General features: G+C 44.7%; 1 protein-coding gene across 4 annotated transcripts; it reads left to right on the top strand.

The window, feature by feature from the left end:
• Window positions 1-505: 505 nt before the first annotated feature.
• LOC306704897 (RNA-binding protein Nova-1-like) lies at window positions 506-19,106 on the top strand (the record flags this gene model as incomplete). Of its 4 annotated transcripts, none has more annotated exons than XM_079171498.1 (4): window positions 506-680; window positions 9,265-9,408; window positions 17,547-17,713; window positions 18,087-19,106. In XM_079171498.1, the coding sequence occupies 4 exons, from the start codon at window positions 506-508 to the stop codon at window positions 19,104-19,106; spliced, it is 1,506 nt and encodes a 501-aa protein (XP_079027624.1). The 4 variants fall into 4 exon arrangements, with proteins under 4 accessions (XP_079027624.1, XP_079027623.1, XP_079027621.1 ...); XM_079171497.1 differs by having other exon boundaries at window positions 509-680; window positions 17,547-17,764; XM_079171495.1 differs by having other exon boundaries at window positions 509-680; window positions 9,265-9,426; window positions 17,547-17,764.
• Between the last annotated feature and the right edge of the window lie 1,097 nt (window positions 19,107-20,203).

Here is a 20,203-nt window from a genome sequence, read left to right as displayed (position 1 = left end):
GCAACAATAACAACAGCTGCACTTATCACACAGAGGACTCCACAGAGACACATGACGCGGGGATGACTTAAAGAAAGCTTGTTCCACCACCTCGCCTCTGCGAAGCTGTTGCACTTGTTTTATTGGCCGGTCGCCCCTCGAGACTCTGTTTTTGTGCGTCTTTATTTTTCCAAGGCACGGGGTTGTATTTTGCGCGTCAACAATGAGGACCACGCTGACGGAGCCACGGTGAGCGCGTTAAACGAGCGCATTTGTACTCATTGGGATCTTTTATATTTAGCCCGGTGAAGAGGGACGAGCGGGGCTGAAAGAGGAGACCGCGATCCCGGTGTTGTCTGACATTTTGATCCCTTTGAGAGCGCTCCGAGCACACGACCCCCCCAAAAAACTTGTCGTTCGTATCGCGATGCGCGTTATGTGGTGGTGAGGGCGCCGTGTGTGTGTGTGAGGGGAGGAATAGCGCAAATTTATCTACAGCTCCGGTGGAGGGAACATAACAAAAAAGATGATGATGGCTGGTGGCAGCGGAGCGGCCGTGGACCACAACGGGATATACTCCAACCCTAACCTCCTCAGCCTGCAGCAGCCCCTTATGGAGGCTGATAACCCGGACTCCCGCAAACGACCCCTGGAAACTCCGGCGGAGGAGGCCGGCTGTACCAAGCGCACCAACACTGGAGGTAAGAGACTGCACAACAAGAAGCAGCTTATCCACATGGAGTCTGTTGTTGCAGGAGCCTTTGCATGCACTGCTGGAAGTGTGACAGCAAAACACAGCATGCATGCAGCACCAGCAGATTTTGGGGGGCTCTTAACATGTAGCAACTGTGCAGTTTTGGAAAACACCGCATATGTTTGTGACTGTTACTTCGTACTCTGCATTATCTCAGCGCGGAGAGAAGAGCAGGCAGCCCGACTGGCCGAGTGGACTCCTCGGGTCAGCTTTGAATGTGAACCCAATCACCTCGCTGCTGCTTCACATCTGGAGTTATGCTTCTATATGAAGTATTTCATTCAGCAGTGAAGTAATGTTTTAATGTTGCAGAAGACGAGCCATCTGTTTAACGGTGTTTATTGTGTTTTTTGTGTGGTTGGGATCTAGTGTTTTTTTTTTCTTGTGCAGAGGCCACAAGATAAATCTGCAATTTTTTCCCTAGGGGTGTAAAACAGGTAGTTGTACTGGGGCACTTGGGTTGGGGAGACCGCAGAGTTGTGTGTGTGTGTGTGTGTGTGTGTTGGGGGGGATGGACCCTTGAGTTTAGTTACTATGGAGCTATTAGTGGTATAAACCCTTGGAAAAAGGCAAACCCACCTCCATCACTTCAATTTTTATTTCAATGGTAAACTCAGTAGCAACAACAAATGATACTATTATTCTACATTAACTATAAAAGAAAATTATTCAATTAAATGAATCATTTCTTCTTATCTATGGTATTTTTGTTATGTACATTACATTATGCAATAATGATTGCTAGGTAATATTAATGTTTTATTCAATATTTGGTCATGTGATAAAACAATAATTTAGTAGCTAGTGCTGATAGCTTTCTCTTTGGCCTTTCCTAATGAAATAGCCTCAGCAATTCCTTCCACTGTAAAATACAACAAATTGTTTGTTGGTAAAATATATCCACAGCTAATGGTGTGTGTGCGTGCATGCGCTTCATAGCCAGTAACGAGCGTGTACTGGGGCCCGTCTTAACTATACGCCACTGATTTGTCCTGAGCAACACTATGTGAGGAGGCCTTTTGTGACAGATAACAGGAGTAGAACATAAATGGCGTTGCAGTTCTAGTGCTGACAGAATCAGTAGTGAGGTCAAACCTCTTGCCTCGTGAGTACTGGACTCTATCGTTTGGGAACCACTCATCTATGAGTCTTGGTAAAGTACAAAATGCGTCACAATGAAACAGTATCGCTTATCTTTATAATATCTTAAAAACCCTGGAGACACGCTGACTGTTCAGCCTTAAAGGGAATGACCCTCTGATCCTGGACGGTCCAGTGTTGATTTGTGTGAACACAAGATAAGGACAAGACGTAACGGAGCCGAAGTGTTCACTTGAGATGCACGATGGATTTTGTAGATGTATTGTTTTATTGATTCTGCTTCAACATAACACTGTCAGGAGCGAGGTGTGCATTTTTTTTGTGATGCAAATGTTGTGAGCTAAGCAGGACAACCCATCCAGTGAAAATCACACAACTGCGTAGAGATAGTAGGGTGCACTCATTACCACTTGTAGCCTAGATTCCTATCAAAGTCTGGTTATTTATAGGTCGCGGGGTGAGCCAAATCTCAGCATCTGTTTGGTATTTTTGTCTGAACTGTCATCACACTATACAACGGTAAAATTACAATTCTGACACATGAAGGCCCGCAACTAACGATTATTCCCATCGTCAAGCAATCTGTTTATTATTTTCTCGGTTAATTTGTCAGTTGTTTGTTCTATAGATGTCAGAAAGAAGGGAACATTTCAATCATCGTTTCTCTAAGCCCAAGAAGACGTCCTCAATGTTCTAGTTGTGTTCATTTTGCCGTCATAGAGGAGTAACATTCACATTTAAATAAGCTGGAATCAGAGAATTTAGACTTTTGTTTTTTTCTCTTTAAAAAAAATCCCTCTCCAATCGATTCATCGTTGCAGCGGGGAGTGGTGAGAATAGTGAGAGCTACTTGGTGGTTGTGGGAGTGTATGTGTGTGTGTGTGTGTGTGTGTGTGTGTGGGGGGGGGGGGGGGGGGGGGGGCAGCAGAAAAACACTGCAGTGCCATTTTAACCATTGATCCTGATTTCTTTTTCTGGAGGAGAAATGGTGGCGGCCAGTAAAGCATCAGCAAGAAGGGGAGGTGTGCACACACCTGCCTCATCAGTAAGATGTCGGAGCGCGGTAGTGGGGATGACGGCTGACTCAGTGTACCAGCTACTGCGCATCTTATTTCAGGTTGTGATTGTTATGGTCTGCAGCTCGCAGGGACCACTTATTCAAGGACTGTATGTTAATTAGACGTCCGCGGAGAACGGGCACCATATGTTACTGAAATTTGCTTTGTCTGTCTTTGTGTCGCATACACCCCACCATGCGATGATAGCAGAATTATATATTTCTATCTAGCGCGTCTTTACTGCACCTCAGAAATGTCATTTCAGCAGGGCACATAAGGACCCTTGTGCCACTAGACAGTATTTTAAAGCACATTCAGCATCCCACATGTTCTCCATTAGCACCCCTAAAGCCACTCTAAGAACAGAGAAGTCACATGGTGTTCCTGCTTCTGGGAGAGTTGACACCATTAATTTGTAGCACGGAGACTCCTCCGTGATCTTCCCCGTCCAATATCCAGGTGATGTGAACAGCAAAGCGGTGTGAAATTGCATTTGGTGGATCTTAATGAATACTAAAAATACATAATTCACTTGCTGCTGTAATTTCTGTAGTGGTATCACACACCGTTTTACCGGCCTGACTATGTTCTTTCTCTGTGTCACAGCCCCGCCGGTGCTGCACTATTAATCGTGTCCTGATGATGGTCTGACTCTGAAAAGGCCGCCTTGTTTCCTCAGAGGCAAAGGTGTTCCAGATAGCCTCCTAAACACGATCTTATCTGTGCAGAATAACCGATCACTTTGTCAAGGACGTCAACCAAACAATACCACCACAGCATTCAATGTGTGACCGCCCTCAAAAGAGGTGGACACATGCAACGCATAATGTAAATTATAATGTGCTGTGCAATATACTTAATGTCACCACAACAACTTATGTTGATCATGATAAAATAAGTGTTAACATTCAGGAACATTTACAAATGTAACTGTTTTTTATGACCTTTCATAGCAGATTTATGGTGGATGTTTAACATACATCTGATCATTTCTTACGGGAGATTTGAGTCCTAAAACCCAGAATTGAGTTAGCATTTTTGCACTTCCTGTCCCCTCGCCACAAAGACACTGTGTTTTTTGAATTTGCTTTTGTTTAGATGCCTGAAATAAGGTCTGTTGTTAGCACAAGCTTAAGAGATATTAACGTTTTGTTCTATGATATAAAAACTGTCAGTAAATATCCCTCTCCTGAATTCTCAAGCTTTTACATGTCTTAAGAAAGGTGGTTGCTAACAGGTGGCTAAATAAGACTACAAAACGCCATCACTGCAACACTAGTATGCCTTTAGCTTAGCAGTGGTGACGCGAGGTCATGTGACCGTAGTGTAGTTCATTTATAGCTAACTTTAGCTTTTTAATTCTGATGGTTGTATCTATGCTTTAAAAGTCATAAAAGTTATGTTCATTTGACGAAATGATCTTGCTGAACCAAACGCTGCAAACTTTCATTGGCTTTTTGTGGTGGGAACCAGCGTGATGGGAACTGAAAGTGTGTAAAAATGTATAAAACTGCAGCCTTACCTTCCCATAAAATCACAGTTCAGTGATGGCAATACTAAAAAGCCTAACTGGATAAACTGATTTAAGATCAACTGGTCTATGTTCAGTACAAATTCAGTCTACAGGCCTTTTTATCACTCTCCAGAATCACTCTCAATGTATTTAAGACATTTTTAGTCCAAATAAATGACATTTAATGGTGCAAATTACCGTAGCATTGTCTCTTAGGTGTTTGCATATGACGTAGCTCATAAGATTTACAGAGGTGAAATGTCAGCCAATCTCCCGGTCATTCTGATACGTATCTGATGCTAATTTGGTCCTCAACAATGACCGAAGCTCCCTGTATATCTGCATATGAAATGCACATTTAGACCATTTGTGTTTTATTTGACGTGTTTCAGCATCGCCCCCCCATCTCATGTGATCTACATGTAACGTTGGAAACCCACGGCCTGTTTGACAATATTGGTAGACAGTCTGATAATCCTCAGCCGTCCCTGTAATCACCAGCCACTCGACTGCGTCTGATATTGATCACGCTTCTTTCCTACCGAACTGATCATTAACATGACTGGCAGTTGCAACAAAGAGAAGAAAGCCTGTGCGCTTTCAAAGCCGAGCCCCTTGTTGCGCTTTAAGAGCTGTGGACGCTGAATGGGGGAAATGACTCTCTTTTTATCAGCATTGCCCCCCTCTCCTCAGAATGAACATCTTTCATTCATTTCTGTCTCTAATTACCCATACTCTGAGCCCATGTTGCTGGCAAGCATGCGCCTCCCCAAAAGGTTGCGTGGCCAAGGGATTAGGTATGATCTCGTAATGTTACTAATGGAAAGGTTGGCACAGGAATGTGAGCTGTATTTTTATTTTTTTTTGGTGGGAAGGACACAGGTGCCCTTGCAGAGCGATGTGACGTGAGTGGACTGTGAATTTGCCAGGTGGCAGTGAAAGAGAGAACGAGAGAGAGAGAGAGCGATAGAAACGAAGACAGAGCAAAGCGGAGAGAAAAGGAGAGACAGATAGACCGTGAGAGGGAGTGGAGTCTACAGGGAGGCTGTGTCTATAGACCAGAGCATCTCTCAGTGAGATTGGTAGAATATTCTGGAAGCCATTTCGGTCCAAAAAAACAAACGGGCCGCAGTGTTACGGGTTTGATTTGTGGATGAAACTAATCAGCAGCCAAAGAAAATAAATAAATAAAAGGAGTTTCCTTTTTTTTACAGGTTCCCTAGAAAGCACTATTAATTCAGCTGAACCCCCCCCCCCCTCGTCCACACAGAGACACTCACACGCATGCACATTGCAGTTTTTACACACATTCAGTCACTTAAGATACCTCTCGGCATAAGATTTATAGGCGTAGTGATTGGCTTCATCACCCCCCTCCACCATTCTGCGGCACTGCCATTTGCAATGGTTGATGAGCCCCTCCGCCCTCCCAAACATGGCCGTCTAAGGGATTGGGGGTGGGGGAAAGGGAGGAAAGAAGGGTGGGTGGCGTAAGGCACGCTGCCTCAGATCACTCCTCCTACACCCACCTCCTTCATCATCTGCTTGTGCTAGCCGTACACCTCTTCAGCCACTGTTGAAGGTCACTCCACATGCCTGCCCGCTTGCCGCTGAAGCCCGCACCCCCAGCCACTTCACCTTTGTAACTTGCCACTAAAAAAAGTGAGTGAATGGACTGCCATACTTTATAGTGCTGCGTCAAAAGAGGCGGAGTGGAGAAGAAAATTCAATTTTTTGGGGACCGGCATCGGGGGGGTGGGGACGTGACGTGCTGGAGGGAGGAGGCCACTCATTGGCCGAGAACGTTGTCAGTCCTGCGCGCTGCTGCAGACGGACAGGCCACTCGATGAATATGGATGAGAGCAGTGAAAAGGGTGATGCGGCAGGGAAGACCCCCCCCCCCTTCAAACCGATGCAGGCTTGAACAATGCGTGCCGTCTTTCACTGAAAACACTGAGAGCCTGCATTAGCATTTTCTCAGACAATTGAGGCTCTGGCCAGCTGCAGGCATGGCTTGGATGCTGCGGTGAAATCTCTTTTTCTGCGCCCACCGATAAATTAGAACGGCGGCGGAAAAGTCGACTGGCCGCATTCCTCAACACTACCATTGCACCTATGCCTAGGCTAACGTTCAGATCCTCTTCAGAGATTGTGCCCCGGCATTGATGGCGATCTGACAGAGGACTTGAGAAGCAGCAGATCTCAGAATGGGTAAGCCGAAAACTCGTTTTGTCTGACTTGTTGAATTTGTCCGTCGTGCTCGACTGCGTGCAATTTCATTCACCAAGGGCTCATTTGTCCATTATTGCTCGTTTTTTTTGTTCCGTCGTCCTTGCTGCCTGTCAGCAGCAGGTTATTCCATTGAAATGCAGAATGGGTACTTGGAGGGGTAGTGGGAAGGAGGGAGGACGGTCACAAGGCATTTCCTCCTGACCCACCCCCCTTGAGTGACTTAACTAAACACATTTGGCTCAGCGTCCGCGTCTCTCCTCAAAAGCCATCCTTCCAGTATTGGAAGCAGGGGTTTGAACTAACAACCCACTGGCTCGGCTTCCCAAATGTGCCCCACTGCTCCCGTTCCCTGGCGGATTGCAGCAACAGATTGCCATGTTTACTCTACCACATGACGCCATTAAAACCTGTTACTGTGATCTCAGTCACTAGGACAGAATTAATTATTGACTAATGACAGCAAATGTGGCTGCGAGGGCGACGGAGGGAATCTCAGTGGCTTCCTCCCCTGCTGGGTTTACTCTGGTTGAAGATGAGTAGAAAGTTACGCAGTGGGTATTGGCTTGTCTGTCAACAACAGGTCTTTGGTTGTTTGCATCCTGCAATCAGCATCACTCAAATTATATTCTTTGTGCGGCTACAGTATCAGATATCTCAGGATAGGAGCGAGGGCTCAGAAGCTTTACGGAGACCGTGTCAGACATGCATGATCTTTATTTTCTCACCAAGGTCATTTTATTGTTATTCGTAGTGAGAAAAGCGAAGAGCTGACTGCAACATAGCAGGAAATGTCAGATCTCTGGCCATCTCAAAGATGAGATGGCCAGAGATGAACAAAGCTGCTTATGTGATGTCTATGTACAGGTTTATCTTTATTTCTTTTTTGAGGATGTTCTCAGAAAAATGACATACTGACCAGCACCTGATATATTTACTAGCTTCCGATGGTGGTGATGTCCGTGCTTTTAGATACATTCAGGATTTTGTTCTGAGGTTGTCTCCACAACTGTGGCTAATTAATCTAAATCAAAAGTGAAATTCCATTAACAATCGTTTCACTGTCTGCATACTTGTCAGAGCCATTGATTATGTGCACAAAAACAAGCCTGTGTCTGAATGCAACATGAAGGGCATGTTAATGCAATAAGGAGAAGAGCTCCTTGTGGGCTGTGAAATGCCTTAATGTCACAGTGCCATGTTCATTGACATCTGAATCTAATGAGTGCATTACTGAGGCAACAGGTTGGTCTTAGTGCAAGGCGGTCCACCTCCATCCATCCGTCTTTCCTCCCCACCATGCCGGTCAAGCCCCCCTTCCCATTCCATACCCTCCACGAAAACACAAGATGCAGTGAAACGGTGACGAACCATGTGGCTTCGGATCAAAAAATCCGTATCACGCTACACTCAAAAGCGTGTTAGAAATCTCATCCTGCAAAGATGGACGGTGCCTTTTTCACATCTCTGCCCGTTCCAGTGACGTCACCCTTGAGGCAGCTGCAAAAAGGATCGAACATGACGTCATTGCATCGGAATCAGCACGCAGAGGAGATCATTTGTAACCAGTGCTGATAATGCACCTGTACCAAGTGTTTACCATGATGTCATCAATGTGATATTCAGAATTCAGTGGGGAATCACGTTAGCGCCACCCATCTATAAATAAAACGGTTCTGATGTATTGTTAGCAGGTTCTTTAATCATATTGGGGTCCAAGCTCAATATGTGGCTGATTGCTTTTTTCTAGATTAGCGCACTCAACGTGATCAGGTTTTTTTTGGAAGGGATGCTTTGCCCACTTTGGTGCTAATTAATTCTTAATTAGCATCGTAGGAGAGAGGAAGTTTCCCAAACTGAGTGGGAGAACCATGTTTGCCTCCAAATTCTGCACACTGACGGGCTGTCAGTCACCGACTGCTACAAACCACTGTAAGCCACAGAAGCCCCTTCCAAAATGGAGGAGATTTAGACCGTCTTGGCAGTATACCCTATGAACAAATCTGTGGGATTGGTTCACATATGTTCTTCTCACGTCTGTTAATTACGAGGGATCACTCTGCATTGGCATCCATTAGCAGCATTTGTAATGACTTCATGTGTTTGCATGTAGTCCTCTGTGTGTACCTGTATATTCTGTCTCAGAATACAGGCTACCTTTTGCAGACAGATTGGACCGTTAATTCTACACTCCTTCTGGTCACGCGTGGAGAACGATCCGTAACACTGGACCCTGGTTTTGTATTCACTCAGAGGTTTTCTAAAACTCCTTGAAAACAGTTAAAATTAGACCTCTGCAAACTGGAAAGGAGGTCATCATTTACTCTACGAGGAAATCTGGGACAGGACACAGAACATGTCACCGTCTCTGATAAAATGTGAACGCACTGAAAGCTGCTCAAAGGGCTTCTTCCAGCTACCTTCCCTATACCAGAGGAACACAGACACAAGATATATAATTGTCTTTCCCCATATAAGTCAAAGCTACGTGTTCCTATTGTGATTTCTTTTGCTTGTCCAGGGTATTGGGGGGAGGGGGGCTGGGCACCACTATGTATATATGATGATGTGCAGAGCTGCTTTACAAGACGTGACTCTTTCTCACTTTGTGTCCCCCCCCCCCCCCACAGAGGAGGGCGAGTACTTCCTGAAGGTGCTGATCCCCAGCTATGCAGCCGGCTCTATAATTGGCAAGGGCGGCCAGACCATCGTACAACTGCAGAAAGAGACGGGTGCCACCATTAAGCTGTCCAAATCCAAAGACTTCTACCCAGGTAAGAATGAATCCCTCAGTATTCAAAATCGATGAGCATATATTTATACATGTATATATTTATGAAAGGAGCGGTCTGACTCATTACCCAGCTGAAGGAGTGACGCTTTGGTGCAAGAGAGCATTTGATATGTCCTCTTCATTTGGCAAGTAATTGCAATCCATTTTAATCACAGACCGTTCGTAAACACTATGAACTTGAGTATCCTTATGTCCTTGGGGGACCAAACATGTTAGAGCTGTCAGACGCAGCATTTAGGTGTGAAGGCCATTTTGAAGTTACTTGGCTAGCATACCCGGTGGCAATCGGGCGGTCCTCCCCACCTGGTGCCTCGGTGTAATGCAGATGTCTACACAGACTCGATACGCAATGTAGGCCTAAAAGATTTCATGGACTCAAACCAAGACAATCAACTATACACACTTTGCACACACATCGCCAAGGCTAATATCTTTAACAATAGGAGCCACTTTAAATCTTGTGTTTGCCAGAGATGTTCTCATAAGTTTTTTGGAAATAAGTCATTCAGCATGAAAAAAGCATAAAAAACGACTCGTCGACTAATGAAATCTCAGTCGACTGAGTCTAAAACCGTCGATTAGTCAACTAAGAGGGGCAGTCCTACTTTCCCCCTTAAGCACAGTTGGTCACGTCAAAAATATTCCATCTTACCTTAAAAAATATGGACCACAGAGGTCTGATGTTGGAGCAGAAAAAAAGAAAGCCTTACCAGAAACAACCGGGTGTTCAATGGCATTATAAGAGAGTGCATCACAACATTATTTTACTGTATTCATATTTGTGAATACTGATGGACATAGTTTTTGTGACAAATAATGTTTCCAGAGACCAGCCAAAATGTAGCTGTTGAGGCTTTCAGGGAGTCTCAAGTGTCGCACACTGGATTGCGCCCTTCATTGCAGGTTTTGTTTATAGTATTCACGGTTTCATGTTGATGCATTCACTCTCTTTTCTGGGAAAATTGCACAGGGGTGCCATTCATTCCCCCCCAGAAAATGAGAACAAACTCTGTGACGCAGAGGACACGGCCTGCATCGAAGGCAAGAATTGTGCCGAGGAGAGTCTCGCTAAATAATGGCAACAGGGGAAGGGCGAAGCCGACCCATCTTATCCTCCGAACACAAACGCCTGAGCCATACGGGAGTCCGGCCGTTTGTCCTTCATGCCTTAGACGAGGCGCCGACCTGCTGAAAAATAACAGGTGCTGAGCGTCTCGCTGCATATTAGGTCCAGATGTTTTCTGTGATAACTCATGCAAGCAAATAATCCCTGTGTAGTGTTATAGTTTTTACTGTAGTATAGACATTATATACAATCACCTCTTTAGATAGGAAATAGTGAGCATTGCACATGACCTATGAAATATAAGAAGCACAACATATGTACAAGAGAAATACTAATATAATATTCATAAAATATATTATACATTTTCTATTATAGGATCTACAGTCAGTCCTCTTGCCTTAACCATTATACATTTAAAACAGAAAGATTTGAACTGAATTTTCTATCGTTATGGCTACCTTAATTATTGAATCTGTCCTGTGACCTCTGCAATTTCAGTCTTTGGATCATTTAGAGTGCAAAATATCACGCTACTTACAGGAAAGAATGCACAACATGGTTTGAATTTGACGTGTTCTGTAGGGAGTTACGTGTGATAAGGGGCGGCCGTGGCTCAATGGGTAGAGAGGGTTGTCCGGTCCACAAGGTCGGCTGTTCGATCCTTGGCTGCTACATGTCCTATGCCGAAGTGTCCCTGAGCAAGACACTGAACCCCTAACTGCTCCCCGGGCGCTTCTCAGCAGCCCACTGCTCCCAATATGCTAGGGATGGGTTAAATGCAGAAGTCAAATTTCGTATATATGTGTATATGTATCTGACAATAAAAAATCCTAACTAATATATTGGACTGACAGAATCGTGGTAAAGACGGAGCACTGGGGGAGAGGAAAAGAAGGATGTGCGAGCAAATATTTCTCCTGTACTTCTCTCTTCAAACCATGATTCTGCTTGCCACGATGAAAGGCACAGAGGACACGGCCCTGAAATTCTCCACATATGAGGCCAATTATGTTTGAGAAAAGGAAGCATGGCTACTCCATTGGCATGACAACAAATGAAAAGGAGTGATATGTATCCTTATTTCTCTCTTTTGGATTGTGGAGGTGTTCGTAGGCCACCACCTGCTCTGCCCATCCCCCTACTCATTATCGTGATGAGTGAGAAGAGGAGTTCAGGGAGAGGGTGCTGGCAACGATTTGATTGGGCGGTTGCTCAGGCCCACACAAGTAAAATGAAAGGAGGGCTACTGTACACTGCAAAATAGCTGGGAAGTCAGTATAGCTAAAGCTTTAAAAACAAACACGCTCTGGCTGTTTTAAGTACGGGCAACTTGGTAAAGTTTGAAACTGTAAGATATATAGAATTTTAGAGGCAAGCAATTCAGCATGTCAAAATTCTCAGCTAAATCCGTTGTATCTACCGTTCATTGTTGAATCAGCTGCAATGTGGGCTACTACAGCATGCTAATGCCATTACACACAGTTCACGCCCTCCACTCTCATCCTGCGGCAGTCTGAGCACACTCCAACCACAGCACAATCGCACACTAGAGAAATCAAGGGACAACAACCGATGCAGCCATTTTCCTCTGCCAACCTCTCTGTGACGGCTCGGTTTGAGACTCACACCAAACTGGCGTCTCCCATCCGTCAGCGTAAACCATGATGAGACCATAAACACAAAGGTTCTTGATGGAGACGGTGCAACTGTGGCGGGCTGAGATGGATGAGCGGGGACGGTGAAGGGTTGTGTGGTTGAGCCATGATTGTGTGACAAGGGGGAGCAGGCCCAGAAATAGCCCGTTTCAATCTCTCTCTGTGGACATGACCCCTTCTCCCAGCTGTAGTCAAGCTGCTCCGACGCACGCCAAGTTTCCTCTTTCCTCATCCCTGCTCACTGTTCCTCTCACATTTGGTTACTGGTAGTTGGGCGAATTCAGGCCAGATAAGATGACATTATACTCCTCTTAAAATTCAGTTTGCATGCAACTCCTAACGCATGGGCAGATACTGTTTTTATTTTCAATATTTGGTTTGAACCCATCTCAACTGTTGCACGGTTGGATTTACTCAAGCCACCGTAAACACAGCCCGCTATGCGTTCATCCACTTGTACCGCGCATTCAGCACAAACACACCTACTCACACCTACTTACACACATCCGCATATTTAAGCAGCTGCAGAGAGAGCCGTGGGAGTTCACGATTCGCACACAAACTTAGAAACTAAACTTCAAGCCCTCCGCTTGGTTCAGCTGGCCTCCGGCCAAGTACGTGTATTGAGTTACTTTGAGCAGCACGAACAGATCAGGATGTTGTGATGTCATTGAAACACTGGGTGTATGTTTTCCATTATGTGATCATTAAAATATCAATCGCAATATGTGACATCATACTGGCAAACACCACTGTTCCATTTCCTTCCAAAAGTAGCAGACTACAGCAAAGGCACAGTTTGCAGTTTTTCAGCTGTTTCTCCACGTTTTCTCCAACGCTCCCTATAGGACAGTATCACATCTGTCTGGGATGACATCATGGGCGGGGATTTCAAACTAATGGGAACTGCAGTCTTTCTCTCTCTGCAGATTCATGTTGGCCTTTGGTGCACAACATTTTTTCCTAGTGATCAACTTCTACCAGGAACAGTTGTTAGGCTGTAGTATTCTGAAGCACTGTTCTGCTTTATCCTGCTAATCTTCTCTGCAAGCACAATACCTGATCTTTTACGAGGAGGTTAGTTTGCTCGTCGCAAGGAGTAGTGCTCAGCCTGTGAATATAGATGATGATGCCATCAGGGTTATCTCTGCTTGGGGTCATACATGTTTAACTGTTTGCATGTTTTAAAATGTGGGCATTTAGCAGTCAAGGGAGCTCCACTGAAAGACACCCAGCAAACATTCCAACTATGAACAAAAAGTTGAAACAACGTCCAGACCTAAACCTAACATAGACGTCATTAGAGGGTTGAAATATAACATGCAATCTTCAACTTTTAAAAATGATTGCATTTCTGTATGCTGGCATTTTCTTTCTTTTTCACCAAAATCCAGTGTAACCAAGCTTAGTTGCACTTCACTGTAACTGGCTGGTTCAAGCATCATGATGAGCTGGAGGCTTGACAGGTTACATATGAAAGTACTCTATAACACTGTTCGGGTATGAATTTATATACAATAACATCTAAAATGTTTGTAAGTCAGCTTGTTCTGTGGTTTAGGTGCAACATGCACGTCATTTTAACCAGTGTCACGCGATAGGTAGGATAGCACTTTGTAATCTCACTGCCGTTTACTTAGCTTGGCGACGGTAGCTTTATCATTCTTTACTTGCCCCAAAACAGTTTTTGATGACCAATATGTGAGCATGTGTCGACAGCGTTTTTGTAATTACTCTCAATTCCAGAAGAGTAGACACAGTTCTGCAGTGGATGTCAACCATAGGGTATTAAAAGAGCTATCCATCTTGCAGCTAGCAGAAGGACAGACAGACGGTTTGGTTTAATTCACTCTTTAGATGAACTATAATACGTGTACATTTCAACTCTCTGTGTGGACCTTTGTCTACCCTTCTGGCAGTGAGAGTAATTACAAAAACGCTGTTGACATGTTCTTTTGTCTGCTGTTTTTTGACCGGCAGGTGTACCGACATGTTTCGGTACTTTTGCAGATCCTCATAGTGGAGCTACTGTATATACATTAAGAGACACTACAAAGTAACTAAAAATGTCCTCATATGTGAATTCAGGCCATTTTCATATGTTGTCCTCCCATTCGCTGACGGCTGATGGATGTGGTACTGTAAAACCATCTCATCTTACCCATACAGGGAAGCTACTGAATGTTCCCAAATATCATTACTACTTCACTACTAGTACTAAACCCAGGCGGCAACTCCGGTTGTGCCAAGTGAAGCCAATGCGGACCAGCATGGGGCGACTCTTCCAGATTGCAAAAAGAACTCTGATTGTATAGAAGTTTAATCCACGAATTATTTCATTTGTTAGTTAGAATTAGCATGGAGCTAGACATGCTGAAAGGATTGCACAGTGACGGCAACAATTTGTTGTTGTTGACAAATCCTGTTGATAGACCCAAACCAACTGTGAATGTATTCTACTAACAAGTATTGTGTGTGTGTATCAAAGCACCAATGAGCCACACTGTTGCACTGGGTGACATGTTCCTCCTTTACCATGAACACACACACCGCAGGTTATCCCGCAAACACCGACCTGCTGCCCCAGATACTCACTAGAGCACCAAATGTGTATTAATCCACCGCTGAAAATAGTCCCCAACAAATGCACATTTCCTCTTGTTTAACTTGTCGCTGCTAAAAACGACAGTGCCCAGCTGTTAAATGAAATTACTGAGCTTTCAGGAAAAAAAAAAAAGATACTATGTATTAGGGTATTAGACCAGTTTTTATAGATGTAGTAGAAGCCAATGGGCTTGGAGCTGAGAGCCACTGACAGGCTGGGGAAAGTAGTGAGCAACAGACTAATGCGTTGTTGGTATTGGTCTTTTCATGAGATTTGTTGACGTATAACAAAAATGTAGGATATCGCCAGTCTTACCCATTAAATGACCGTTTGAACAAAGATTATTTGTACCTTCAAACAATTGCCGTTTTTGAGCAAAGCATACCTTTAAGTCGTATCCTGCAAGATTTTGTGTCAGTATTTCCTCTAAAAGTTAAATCCCTGGTGCATTTGAATGCGACACAGACATCTGATCCTACTACAGATTTCTGCATGCAGGTATGCTGTTTATCCCTACATTTGTAATTTATTGGTAAAAAGCATTGTTTGACTGTCCAGGTACCAGGTACATGATAGTTTCTCTGGCCAGTAAAAAGTCTTCGATAAGCATGGTGTGTTTACTAGTCTTTTTCAAGTACGGCAATAGTGATTGTTGGGAACTTCAACGGTTTCTGAGTTTGTTTCTGATTTAGTGGATATAAATAGTATGCTACAAAAGTTCCCCACATTAAAATCAGTGTTTACGTTTGAGAAAAGCATGCCATATGGCAACAGCGTAACATGATGGATAGATACAGCACTCGGATATCCAGCAAAAACATTCCAGCTCAATTTGTAGTGTGAATAATTACTTTGAAAAATCTGCTGATGTGATGACAGTAATTACGGGTGATACTTTATATGTGGCACAATAACGGTTCTGAATAAATCCGACGAAAGATTTAAATGGGCTGAGGCAGAGGCAGGTTGTCATCGCAGGAAAGTTCAAGCGACAAGACAGAAGTATTGAAACTTTCTTACTTGGGGATCGAGATAGAGACATTGGTTTCTCGGGGGAAAAGCTGAAGGCTGAGATGTGTGCTCTCGGGGGCACTAACACCTTTTTCACTCCACTCCTGCAAAACAAGAGGATGAGCCAACTCCCAGCTTTTATTATGAAATCCGTAGCCCTTCGGGCAAAATAGGATGCAAGCAATTTAGGAAGTGAAAAGTGCTAAGAACACATATGTAACATTCAGATATAGTCTTCATGATGTGTCAAGAGTTGTAATCATATATCATGGTCTTTGCCTTAGGATAAACTGACCTGGCATCAGCGCTGTCAATCATTTCTAGATATAGAAATGTTTAACTAGAGGTTGCCGTACCAAGCAAAGTAGAGGGACCTCCTCACCTAGCAACGAATGTTGGAAAAGTTAAGAAAAAGCAATAATTGCTCAAAGCAATTTGTCACATAAGGATAAGTCTAAGGAAAAAAATCACCGTCTGAAAGCCCCACTTTTTATGTTCACCTCCAGCGTAGTTTTGCACACGTATTACTTCCAACCTCCTCATATTTTATATTTTGTATCCTGGCTGCATACACAAGAGCATTTCATACACCATAAAGAATGTCCATCTACCATTTCCTCCGGCGTAGACACCAATAATAGAAACATCATGGAATAACACTGTTTATCTTGTCTTTTTCATTGTCAAACAACTGACAGTGGATGTTGAACATTATCAAACATGATCTTGTATGATGAATACATGTGCTGAATGTTCTTCGTGCATTGTGCAGTCCTTTATGTCTGTTATCGAGAACTTAACCAAGAAACTATGGCAGTAAAGTTAATTGCAGGTCAGGTGCCCAATTCGAGATTCCTACTACTTTTCCTGATCTGCTTGAACTGACCCTATTGACTTTTTACATCCATTATTAGAAATGTATATGGCATATAACCAATCAGGTTGGACTTTGACTAATTTCCCTTGATTCATTTTGAGCATTTCCTGAGTTCTGATGAATGCTAGGAGGGCCGATGACGATCTGTGTGTGTCACCCAATCTTGTAATTTTAGATTCAGTTGAATTAGAAATGGAAACGCCAACGATGAAGTAGCAGCGCCTCTCTGATGGCCTTATCAGCTGCTCTTCCCATTTGCAAATTTGACTCAATTAATGGAGACATTTTCTCACTAAAATATATGCCTAATTGACATTTTACACCGGGAGACATTTCCTATTGACTTCAACCGGAGAACAGTGAAACACTAAAGAGGCAGGAAGGTTGATACAAAAGGGAGAGTGTTTTAAAAAATCCTGCAAGCAAGCATAAAGGACTCGCTGTTGCATCACCTGTTTCCACGGCTCGGCCCCTTCACCATGGCAACGGAATGCCGGTTGGGTCGTCAATGTGGGTGTAGAAAGAAGCCTAGAGGAGGAACAAGCGTGTGTTTAGTCTATTAGAGCTTCAAGGCAAGGACGGGCTCAGTAATACAGCCCTGAAAGAGTTACATCATTGAAGAGGAATCCTCCCCCCCTTGTGGCTCGCTAACCAAGCACGGTTCTTTCTTTAAGCGGTTTCTCTGTTGATTGTGTAAATGAAGTAAGCGAGGAATAGCTTAGTAATTGCGTCTCTTTGTGAAATGTCAAGGAGCATTTGTCATTGCCAACACTTCTTCATATAAATGTAGATTTCTGTCCAACCCCTAGCAAATCCCTTAAATCTGCTCGCCAAGTACACACTCGGAGCACATTACAGTAACTCATTGCTTGTGTTTGTCCTCTCCCTCCTTTTGTCATCTCAGGAACAACAGAACGCGTCTGTCTGATACAGGGTACAGTCGAGGCCCTCAATGGTGTCCACAACTTCATCGCGGAGAAAGTCCGCGAGATGCCCCAGAGCGCCCAGAAACCCGAGCCGGTCAGCATACTGCAGCCGCAGACCACCGTCAACCCAGACCGTGTCAAACAGGTGAGATACTGTACAGGCAGTGAGGTCATGAGGATGTGTGGTCACTGTGTGGTGGGGACAGGTCACTTCCAGGACACCCTGTTTATTAGTCATCGGCCTTACTTGTTCTCGGGGCCATGACCCGCAGTCTGGTGGGGTCAGGAAAATGTGAGAGTATGTGGTTATTTTTACCTACAGTCTTTCATAGCAAAACAGAGCTGTGTGGCAGCTGCAGCCTAAACCCCTGGGATTAACAAATCGCTGAGTAAAGCAGGGGCTGGTACAGTACTCTGACTCAGTGAGAGACATCCCTCTTTCCGTCAACCATTTATGCTGTTAAACCTTTCCCCTGTCACCTTTTTATCGCTACTTCAATCTTTCTATTTCTCTACAGGCCAAATTGATCGTGCCCAATAGCACAGCTGGGCTGATCATTGGCAAGGGCGGAGCCACGGTCAAAGCGGTGATGGAGCAGTCAGGGGCTTGGGTGCAGCTCTCCCAGAAGCCAGAGGGCATCAACCTGCAGGAGAGGGTGGTGACCATCAGTGGGGAGCCTGAACAGAACCGCAAGGCCGTGGAGATTATAGTGCAGAAGATCCAGGAAGACCCTCAGAGCAGCAGCTGCCTCAACATCAGCTATTCCAACGTCTCGGGCCCAGTGGCCAACTCCAACCCCACCGGCTCCCCATACGCCAATACGGCCGAGGTGCTGCCCAATGCAGCCGCAGCAGCCGCCACCGCCTCCAGCCTTCTGGGCCAGGCCGGCTTGACAGGAATGGGTGCCTTCCCCGCCACCATGTCCAGCTTCTCTGGCAACGATCTGCTGGCCATCACCTCGGCCCTCAACACGCTGGCCAGCTACGGCTACAACACTAACACCCTAGGGCTGGGCCTCAACCCTGCAGCTGCCTCTGGGGTCCTCGCTGCAGTAGCAGCTAGTGCCAACCCGGCTGCTGCTGCCGCAGCCAACCTACTGGCCTCCTACGCTAGCGATGCCTCCGGAGGTGCTGGCCACCATGCTGCGAGCCTCGGCGGGTTCTCGCTGGGTTCTCTAGCAGCTGCTACAGGGGCTTCCAATGGTTACCTAAATGCTTCATCCCCACTGATGGCCTCCTCACTATTGGCAACAGAGAAGCTGGGGGACGGGGCCAAGGACGTGGTTGAGATCGCTGTGCCTGAGAATCTGGTCGGTGCCATTTTGGGGAAAGGAGGGAAAACGCTGGTGGAGTACCAGGAGCTAACGGGAGCCCGCATCCAGATCTCCAAAAAGGGAGAGTTCATTCCTGGTACTCGGAACCGTAAAGTTACCATAACAGGGTCGCCAGCCGCTACGCAAGCAGCGCAGTATCTGATCAGCCAACGGATCACTTACGAGCAAGGCGTGCGCGCTACCAACCCACAAAAGGTGGGCTAAAAGGAAAAAGAAGAGGAAAGAAGGAAAGGATGAAGACAGAGATAGAAGGGAATTGAGAGGGTCACGATGAATAGAAAAAAGAAACGTCCAAATATCTGTTCAATATTTCCGTATCAAATGAAAGAATCACAAAAGGAGGAGGTGGGGGAGACAACCAAGATAAGTGTGTGTGATATGTGAATGTGTTTTTAGGACTGACGTCCTGATGTTTTTTAAAAGTTTGTGTCGAGTCCTTTTGACGATGGTGATCAGAGTAAGCTGAACTGGTCCACTGCCAAGCTGCAGATTCAAGGGTGAGGCCGCAGGGTTTCACCCTCCTCCAAAACCTCATAGCTGTTTTGTTTTTTTGTTTTGTTTGACTTTTGCTGGTTTTAATTTCAGTTGCAAACCTCAGCTCCCGGTGAGTTGAGTGAGTCGGATGAAGCTCCAGCCAGCTGAAAGAGCTGTTTTACAAACCTTGCTCTTTGTGTACAATGCAGAAGGCGTTGTGAACAGGAGTGAGGTTTTATGACAAGCACCTGAGGTCATCTCCGTCTACGGGGAAGCAATCTGCGCATCATTTCTTTAAAGAAGTCATATCTATGTTGACGTCTGTCGAATTCTGGCTCATATCATAATTGAAGTTTCTAAATTTGGGTATTTTATATTTCCATCCTTTATTTATTGACATTATCTCATTCAAACACAAATAGATAATTTAAACCTGTGAATGCAGGTTGATCTGAATGTAAAAACAATATTAGCCTATCGCTATTTTTTATTTACAGGGATCAAATATTGTGTTGCAGTGAAGAAATGTATAACTAAAAAAAAAAAAAAACCCGGCCTGGACTTCACTGCTGCTGAGTATAGTTCAGGGGTTGAATAATCAATGTGAGAGGATAGAGGAGACACACAGGAATGTATGAATATATATTTTACACAAAACACATCCTCGATGATGCTCCCACAAAACACGGAAGCACATTTGCATATTCAGTCACAGCTACAAACACGGAAATATGTCGTTTAACCCTTTCTTGGTGCTATAGGATAGGTTTATATCTCCTTATACCATGAAATCAGAACCCCTCTGGCGACTATTAAACAAAAAAAAA

The sequence above is a fragment of the Pholis gunnellus genome (genome assembly GCF_910591455.1).
Source record: "Pholis gunnellus genome assembly, chromosome: 13".
NCBI classification, from domain to species: domain Eukaryota; kingdom Metazoa; phylum Chordata; class Actinopteri; order Perciformes; family Pholidae; genus Pholis; species Pholis gunnellus.
The sequence above is the reverse complement of the archived record's forward strand: the minus strand, read 5'-3'. Positions and strand labels throughout refer to the sequence as shown.